General features: G+C 43.2%; 1 protein-coding gene across 1 annotated transcript in view; it reads right to left on the reverse strand.

The window, feature by feature from the left end:
* Nucleotides 1–7,973, reverse strand: part of LOC102837236 (zinc finger protein 350-like) — a 41,441-nt gene extending 33,468 nt beyond the window's left edge. Inside the window, exons 1-5 of the mRNA XM_006868339.1 lie at nucleotides 7,959–7,973; nucleotides 5,926–6,052; nucleotides 5,571–5,666; nucleotides 2,698–3,712; nucleotides 1,830–2,079 (exon numbers count right to left, since the gene is read on the reverse strand). Coding sequence (XP_006868401.1) covers nucleotides 1,830–2,079; nucleotides 2,698–3,712; nucleotides 5,571–5,666; nucleotides 5,926–6,052; nucleotides 7,959–7,973 — 1,503 coding nt within the window. The remainder of the gene's footprint in view (nucleotides 1–1,829; nucleotides 2,080–2,697; nucleotides 3,713–5,570; nucleotides 5,667–5,925; nucleotides 6,053–7,958) is intronic.
* Between the last annotated feature and the right edge of the window lie 1,964 nt (nucleotides 7,974–9,937).

The raw sequence follows: 9,937 nt of genomic DNA on the forward strand, positions 1-9,937 counted from the left end.
CAAACTGATGGCGTGGTCTAGTACTTATCCTACAAACTGATGGCGTGGTCTAGTACTTATCCTACAAACTGATCGTGTGGTCTAGTACTTATCCTACGGTACCACACTAAGGACTCCAATAGAAGTATCTGAAGTAAAAGAAACCTATAAGACTGAAAATAAGGAACCAGAAATATCAATTTATAATGAAGTCAATGACCAAGCAAAACAGGGCATAATGTAGATATGTAAAGATATGTAAGTTCCAAATGGCAAGTAGAGTTCAAGATAAAATATTGTTTAAAATACAAAAAAAAAAAAAAGAACAAATTACAGGGTAACCTCAAAGAAAATGAATACACCAGCACGTTAAAACAAGAGGAAAATCAGAAAGATTTTGTAAACATTAACAGAATGAAGATGAGAAGAAAACATACAAAATGAACTTAGCTCAGAAAATTATGTGGAACAAAGACACCAGCAGCACCACACACACAAAAAACACAGCACACAGGAAAATGGCAACATCAATTCACACTGATCAAAACCAACACTGAATGTAAATGAATTAAACGCACCAGTCAAGAGAGAGAGAGAGCAGAATGGATAAGAAAACAGGACCGTTCGTTCGATAGGCTGTCTCCATAAGGCACATCAAAAGATGGAGACAGCCTAAATGCCCAACAGAAGAATGGCTAAGCAAACTTTGGTACACACACACAATGGAACGCCTCACAATGTTGAAGAATAACGAAGAATACACCAAGCACCTCACAACATGGATGAACCTGGAGGACATATGCTGAGTGAAATCAGTCAGTCGCAAAAGGGCAACTATTGTGTGAGACCACTGTTGTAAAAAGTTAAAAGAAAAAATTGGTTTTCTTGATAAAAGCAGCAATCTATGATGGCTATAGGGAGTGGGGGAGGAAAAGTTATTCACGGGCTAGAGGGCAGACACATTTTAATATACAAGGCAATATACAAGAGGGAGGTTAGCAGAGGAAACATGAAGGTAGTGAGAGGTACAGGGAGGAGTGCCGTAAAGTTGTTGTTGTTGTGAAGTGCCGTTGAGTTGGTTCCAATCCATAGTCAGCCTATATATGGGGTTTCCGAGGAGTAGCTGGTGAGCCTGAACCATCGCTATTGCAGTTCAAACGACTTTGCAGTCCAGCTCCTTAACCCACAGCGCCACACCAGGACAGTGAATAGAGGTAAATGCTGTTAACTGCAGGTACACGGACGGTATTGCCATCGCTGTAATGAAGCAAAGTATATGATCTGTTGAATGTAAAACTGCTGATCTCTTTAAACCTTCATTCAATTCACAATAAAAAGCTTTCAATAAAGACAACTGAATAATAATAATAATAATAATAAAATCCCACCAATCCACATTGCCCGTTGGGGTTTCTCTTCTAAGTGATTTTCACTCGTAGCAACGGGGTTGTCGTTAATGGGAATGAACTTCACAGAAACTAACACACAGCAACAGCAGTATCATTCCTGATGATTTTCTGTCTTAAAAAAATTCACAGGGTTTATTTCGCCCACTGACACGAATCCAGATTTCCTTTAACTGAACTGATACAATAAAACAATGCATATGCCTCTGGATTAACATCAGATTAAGTCTCAAAGATCAACGCACATATTTATGAAAAATCAGTATACAAGGGTCCTCTTGTTCCGACATAGGATTTCCCTCAGGATACACTTTGTAGCTATACAACCAAGTAGAAAACTTTCACTTATCAATAATCCCAGTGACTGTATCTGAACTTCTCCTATGGGTTTTGCGGGACATGAAATAAGACGTAACTGGTCACTGGGGGCACTACCACACTCACTGCATTCATAGGTAATACCACATTCACAGTATTCATCAGATTTCTCTGCTGGACCGATAGTCTGTCATTTCCCGGGGGTTCACTTCTGGCAACGGGTTGTCCCACAAGGACCACGTTCCTATGTGAGAGAAACCCACTCATGTTTATTGGTGGCTGAGTTGTCACAGAAGGCATCTGCATAGTTACTATGTTAACAGGATTTTTCTCCCGTATGAGATTACTGGAATTTGATGAGCTGTGACTTGCTGGGGAAGGATAGTTTTCTAACCCTGACTGTGTACATTTTTCTTCAGTATGGATTCTTGTATGTAAAACAAGGCTATGCCTGTACGGAAACTTTTTCCCACACTCACTGCAGGCATACGTTCTCTCTCTTTTATGAGATATTTGATGTACGCTGAGCGTTGATTTCATGGGGAAGGCTTTCCCACAATCACTGCTTTGGAACGGTTCTGCTCTGGAATGAATTTTTTGATGTTCAATGAGATTTGACTTTAGGGAGTAAGATTGTCCACAGATACCGCATGCAAAGTGAGTCTCTCTTGTGTGAAATCTCTGATGTGTTACGATGTGAGACTTCTTTCTGAAGCCTTTCCCACATTCACCACAGACATAAGGTTTCTCTCCAGCGTGCGTTCGCTCATGAATAATGACACTTCCCTTCTGGTTGAAACCTTTTCCACATTCACAGCATATGTAGGGTTTCTCTCCAGTATGAATTCGCTGATGAATAACGAGATTTCCCTTGTAGATGAAGGCTTTTCCACATTCACTGCAAACATAGCGTTTGTCTCCAGCATGAATTCGCTGGTGAAGAGTGCGGTTTCGCTTCCGGTGGAAGGCTTTTCCACATTCGTTGCAGATATAGAGCTTCTCCGCGGTATGAATTCGCTGATGCATGATGTATTCTCTCTTCTGAACGAAGCAGTTACCACATTCAGTGCAAACGTAGGGCTTCTCTGTACTATGAATTCGCAAATGAATAATGAGATATTGCTTACGGATGAAGGCTTTTCCACATTCAGTGCATATGTAAGGTTTTTCTCCAGTGTGAATCCGCTGATGAATAATGAGACCTCCCTTCTGAGTGAAGCTTTTTCCACAGTCGCCACACACATAGGGTTTCTGTCCAGTATGAGTCTGCTGATGAACAATGAGATTTGCCTTCCGGATGAAGCCATTTCCGCATTCACTGCATACGTAGGGTCTCTCTCCGGTATGAATTCGCTGATGAATGATGAGATTTCTTTTATGGATGAAACCTTTGTCACATTCATTACACAGGTAGGGTTTCTCTCCAGTGTGAGTTTGTTGGTGTATGTTGAGCTGTGATTTCTGGAGAAAGGCTCTCCCACACTCCATGCATTCAAAAGGTTTTTCTCCTTTGTGAGCTCTCCGAAGATGTTCAGTGAGCTTAAACTGCCTGGAGAAGGTTTCCCCACATAGATAACATCTATGGGGTTTCTCTCCCGTATGAATGATCTGGTGACTAATAAACCAAGACTTCCGGGTGAAGGCTTTCCCACACTCATTACACACATATGGTTTCTCTAGTTTGTTCTGATACTGAATTAGTTGAGACTCAGCGCTGTTGAAGTTTTCGCTTTCGGGAAATTTGATTTCAGTATGAAACTGTCCATGGTTAGCGTCTCTATTAAACTCAAAAGAGTCCATCACTTCTTCGCTGCTGCTCAGGTTAATTAAAGCTAAATTTGATTTTATAGTTTTTTCATGTGAGTCCAATATACTATGTTTTCTTAAAGGAAAATGACTCGTTTGATGGGAAAAAATGTTTTCCCATGCACTATGGTCATGGTATTGTTCCACTCTGTTCATCCTGCCTTCATTTCGCCCAGGAGAATGATCATCAACGTTCTGGAATTCTAGGAAAAAAAAAAAAAAAGAATCTTTCCATCATATCAATTAATAATACAGGGATTAAAAACTGCTTTGATGTGAGAAGGCTCTTTAGTGAAAACCCTATGTTCTGAGTATAAACAGAATTCCAAGCTGGAACTGAACTCACCCTAAAGGCTCACTTTTCAGCCAAACAACAGGTCTCTAACGGAAATACTAACCCTCCAACAGGGGTGAATGTGAAGAAAGCTTCACTCAGAAGGGAGGAACAAACGGAAATTAGGAACTTTGGAGGACCTTACAACAGAGGGAGAGTGAACCTTGGCAAGCAGATACAGACAGAATACGAGGCAGCTTAATGTGTGGTCCAACATTCAAGGAAGGGGGGATGTCAGCGTGACCCAAGAGGGGAGGAAGGTGCCTCACTCAGAGGACAATTACTGACCATTGTTGTTGGTAACTGCTGCTGTTTCTGACTCTGTATAGTGAGTGACCCTGTATAGGGTTTCCCTGGAGCAACTGGTAAACTTGAATCTCCGTCTTGCGGTTCAAACCGGCCTTGCAGTCCAGCGCATTAACCCACAGTGCCACACGAGGACTAATGAGGAATTCAAGATTCTCTCTTTGGAGAAAGGCTAGGAAGGTGCACTTTCATAGCAGAGAGGTGAAAAGTCTGGACAAGTGAATTCTGTCATGTAGCTTTTGCCTTGGTTCTTTGGAAAAACACCTTGAGAATTTTCCCCAAAAAAACCGTGAGACGGTATTACCTTTGCCCTGCCTAGTCTTCTATCACAGAAGGTCTGTCACTTTTGTCCAGGTTGAACAACATTTCCTGGATAAGCAGTAAACTACTTGATAGTTTGACCCATTTTTATCTAGCCCTAGGCTGTGTAGCTTTGCCAGTGATAGGTTACTTCTCTGCACCTTGCTGGGAATGATCACTCAACTACAGACTATAGAAACGAGGTGATTCAAACTATGCAAATAAAGTGAATACAGAACCCTAAGGGGATTGGCCACTCTCAGAATCTCTGGGAGGACCACGACTTAAAATGGACAAGAAGTTTACTAATGGAACCGACTCCAAGGCACTAAACAACAACAACGGCCCACCTCACAGAGCTCTCAGAGAGAGAAAAGGCAAGAGAGACAGGCAGAAGCAGAGGCCGGCCGGACAAGGAAGATCATGCTTTCTACTTCAGGAGAGCATCTCAGACTTAGCCTGCTTGCCTCTACTTAGCCTACTTGATCCTGACTGTGAGCCGTAGACCGTAGACACTAATCCTACATTATACTTACTTACTTACTTAACACACGCCTTAACTGGAACTCACTGCAACGAATCATCCACCCCAGCACACAACGACACAGTGCCGTGGTGGGGAAGTGCGAGTCAGAAAAGGAAAAGACACTGTGGGGCTGGTGGTGGTTATGTGCCGTGGACTCATAGCGACCCTACATAGGGTTTCCGAGGCTGTAAATCTTTACAGGAGCAGAACGCCTCACCTTTCTCCCATGGAACAGCTGGTAGTTTCGAACTGCTGGCCTTGAGGTTCGCAGCCCGATTCGTAACCGCTACGCTACCAGAGCTCCTTTAACGACGCTGTTGAGTGAACTTATTTCTAAGTTTCACCTCTGAGCTGACTGCGAGTCTCCTCATCCTGAAATCACAGGGCTTCAGGCACTACTAGACCCTTACAAGAGGATATGAAACTGGGAAGACAGCTGCTGCAGCAAAAGTATCCAGATACTGGGCGATCAAACAGAGATCCAGGGGTTACACATGGGAAGTGGGGTGCATCCGTAGACACTGCTCACAGGTCTGAGGCCTTCTCTGACAGACTGACCTCCACAGCCACCCACCGGCTGGTTCTGCTCGCTCACCTGAATAGTCTTGACTGTGGCTGCTGTCTGGCATACTGCACGGCAGTTCTCCTCTTGCCAACCTGGAGAGGGCATCTGGCTGGGGAACTTGATATCCTGTTCATGGGTAATCAGAGGAGAGTTAGGTGCACCAAGACGGCCTAGGCTCTTATGACACTGGAGAATGGTACATACATGACAAAATTTCCATACACACACTGTAAAGGCTTTCTATCAGGAGTAGGGAAAATATCCCCACTTATCCCTCAGGCCAAAAAATCAGACTGAGAATCCGCCACTGCAGAGACCCGCAGACATTCCTCCAATGGTTTCAGAGCTGAGAAAGGAAAGGCAGTAACAGGGGAGCTGTCCTCACCCACGGACACCAGGTGGCTGTAGTTCTCCAGCATCACGTCCCGGTACAAGGCCTTCTGAGCAGGGGCCAGGAGCTCCCACTCCTCCCCGGTGAACTCCACAGCCACGTCCTCCAGTGTCAGTGAATCCTGTTACAACAGGGTCCTGGTCAGTGAAGGGCTTTCCTTTTGATGACAGGGGTGATGTCTGTTCATTTCCTCCACATACACAGCTGCGTGGATAGATCTACTGTTTCTAAAATCCTAATAAAATATTCTGTTTCTGTATTCAGTCATCCATCCATTCATTAAATTAGATGTTTCTATTAAGTGTAGCAATCAAACCACTTTAGCTAAAATATCACATTCACAGAAGCAAGAGTAGACATATCTGTACACGGATATGTGAGGGTCATTCAAAAAGTTTGTGGAAAAAAGGAATTAAGATCATGGAATTTTTCCACAAACTTCTTTTTTTTTTTTTTTTAATTAAATGTTTTTATTTTGCATTGAGTGAAAGTTTATAGGGCACATCATCAGCTTCACATTCAACCATTCATATAGCTTGTTTCATTACATTGATTATTATCCCCACCATATATCATCAGTTTACAGTGTTTCTCTCTATCCTCTTTAGCTTTTTTTTTTTTTTTTGGATGGGGGGGGGGACTTGCCTTTTTGGAATTTACAGTCTCGGCTTTTAGGGAAGGTTTTTACATTTGTCTGTGGATATCCAGGGCTCATGTATGAGATTACTAACAAGCATTACTGAATAATCAGATGAGGGACTCCACAAACTTCTTGAAGGCCGCTCGTATATATGTATGTTTATAGGCATGCAGGCACATGTGTAAGTATTTGACTACCTATTTGCAAAGACATCAATAAATACTAGTGACATCAGGAAAATTAAAAATATATTCCTACATTCAACATGGTTCTTCAGAACCAATATCAGAATCTGCAGTGAAAAGATGCCAGATGTCAGAGTTACAAGAAACTATCAGCTAAATGTTGTAGCTGTTGTGAAGAGCCGCCATTGAGTTGGTTCCAACCCATAGCAACCCTGGCACAGGGTTTCCGAGGAGCAGCCGGTGAATGTGAACCACCGACCTTGTGGCTCAAACCGACCCTACGGTAGAGGGCTTATCCTACAGCGCCACACCAGGACTCCAGAACATAAGTAAGTGTGTGTATTTGGAAAGATGTGAAAGATATTATCCAAACACTCTAGAGAACCAGATACAAGATGCTTAGGCAGATCTGGAAAAAATAAATAAATTGCACGCACAAAAAGTTATACACGTGTGGGTGTATATGAACTGACAACCTAACAGCATAGTAAATACAGTAAGATGGTTTACCAATAGGAATGTACAGTTGAAAACAGTATGCAATATACGTAGTAGCAAAAGGAGAGAGACTATATAGGAGACTTTAGTAAAGACACAGAGACTAGGAATGTCTAACCTATGGCAATCCCTGACTCCACAAGAGCAAAGTCATGGTGAAGGTCTACTGAAACACAGAGCTCTGCACTGGGAAGTCATGTCTCTTCGAAATTCCTGTGGGAGAAGGTGTATTTTAAGTAACCCTGGGTTCACAGTCACACGACTGTACGGTCCCTTCTCCTTGAGCATGGTCTCCACTGTGCCTCATTTCTAACAGAAAATGCAAAAGCAACAGAATGCTATTCCGTGATTAGATTAGATACTAGCTAGGTTACTGCCATCTTGTTGGCTTTAATGAGGCAAGTTGTCGTGTTTGGGAGGACCACATGGCAAGCTCCTGGGGGATGCCTCTGATCAAACACAGTGAGGCTCTGAGGTCTTCATGGAACTGAACCCTGCCCACAGCCAAGTAAGAAATTTAGTGCTTATCCTATGAACTTGACATATTCCTAGTCCTGTGTTGCCAGATGTTGAAGTAAGACTCTAAGTGAATTTTTCTCCAGTTCTTACATTTCTAAAGGCATACTTCGCAGATGAATTAACTGAGCGTTTACAGACCGCTACAAGTCTAACACGGAACAAAGGAAAACATGAACCAAAGTCACCTGGGTCTGAAGCATTTTGTTGTTGTTGTACTTGGGACACAGGCAGAAACTGGGATCCTGTCTTTGTGTTTTCTCGATCAGCTCTAATTTCTGTTCAGAAATCGCATTCTCTGTTGAAAGGCATCCCCAGAAATGAGAACAGGCAAACACTGTGGCCTCTTTCTTCTTCCCACAGGTGAGTCTCTCGGTGCCGCAGAGTCACGACCTGGAGGCTGAAGGGAAACTCCAAGTTAGTGGGATATACGCTCCGGGTCTAGCTGCTGTCACTGCTTCGGATCTTCTTCTTAACACAAATCCTCCAGTACTTTGTAACTGTTTTAAAACATTTTACACCCCTGGGCAGAAAAACCTAAGATTCAAAGTGTGCTGGTGGTGTGCTGTGGAGTCAGTTCCGATTCAGTGACCCTGTATAGGGTTTCGGAGGCTGTAAATCTTTACGGGAGCAGAAAGTCTCATCTTTCTCCTGAAAAACGGCTAACAGTTTTGAACCGCTGACCTTGTGGTTAGCAGCCTGACTTGTAACTAAATCAGACAATCAGATATGCATGGAAAAAAAAGAAAAAAAAAAAAAAGGTTTTATTCCTTCCTCACAACGTTTAAAACTATCAATTCAAGCCCAACACTGACTTTCCATGAGGATGGCAAATTGTCAAGGTTGTAAGAACATAAGTGTGCGTTCCCCAAACCATTGTCATCAAGTAGCTTTCCACTCACAGCGACTCCATACACGGCTTCCAAGACTGTAAATAGGACTTCCAAGTGTAAATGTTTACGGTAGCAGCTGCCTCTTTTTCTGGTGGGTTTCAATGGCCCACCTTGCAGCTAGCATTCCAATGCCTCATCAATGGCACCACCACATTTAGTAGGGTATGAAGATGCCAGTGTAAGTAAAAATGTATTGTTTCTATGGTCCCAGTTTATACATACATGGTTTTATTCTAAACAAAACATATTTACACATGGCTCTCTGATCAGGGAATGGCTTCAGACAAGTTCTCTCAGTTTGCTGCTGTTGTTGTTGTTAAGTGCCATTGAGTCAGTTCCAACCCACAGCGACCCTGTAGAGGGTTTCCTAGGAGCGGCTGGTGAGCTTGAACCACCGGCTTTGTGGTTCAAACAACTTTGCAGTCCAGACAATTAACCCACAGCGCCACCCCAGGACTCCTGTCTCATTGTTGCTGTGATTGTTAAGTGCCATCATTGGTTCCGACCCATTGAGACCCTGTATAGGGTTTCCTAGGAGCAGTTGGTGAGCTTGAACCACTCACCTTGCAGTTCAAACGGCTTTGCAGTCTGGCGCGTTAATCCACGGTGCCACCCCGCTAGTCTCATTAGGGTACCTTAAAACAACAACAACAAAAAGGATATTTTTTGTGCCACGGATAAAAACGATTTTGAGGGAGAGGAAGGTGGAGCACAGGGCAGGGAATAGACATAGGATAGTTTGGGTGCTGGGGAGGGGGGCAATACACAAGAAGGGAGAGGGGAATAGAAGAACAAGGCAGATGGGAGACCAATTAGACAGGTTTGCATGGGCTAAGTGGGACAGAGGTAAATAATGATGTACGCACAACCTTGGAACAACAGGGCCCTGGGATACAGGGATTGAGACATGGTTGGAATGGGGAAAACAGGGCAAATAATGTTAAGATGCTTGGCTGTCTTATGAATCTTGGTTTCCCTGGCATAGCATTATAATAAAATAGATGCTTGAGGGGGAGAAAAAGGAATAGCCAGAAATATCACCATAGAAAGCTTGTAAGACCATCTTCTGCCTATAACTGACTGGAATACCTAAAATGGGGCTACAACATGCCCAGAGAAGGAGGCTTCCTGCAGAGCTTCTACATTACATAAGACCATAGGTGGAATCCTGAACACCATCCAAAATCTTCAGAGGTAGGAAATTTCCACTTGAAAGGGCAAGCAGACCAGCCTGGAGCAGGCAGAAGAACAGAAGATACTTCTTGAAAGAATGA

This window comes from Chrysochloris asiatica, unplaced genomic scaffold (genome assembly GCF_000296735.1).
Source record: "Chrysochloris asiatica unplaced genomic scaffold, ChrAsi1.0 scaffold00116, whole genome shotgun sequence".
Classification (NCBI taxonomy): domain Eukaryota; kingdom Metazoa; phylum Chordata; class Mammalia; order Afrosoricida; family Chrysochloridae; genus Chrysochloris; species Chrysochloris asiatica.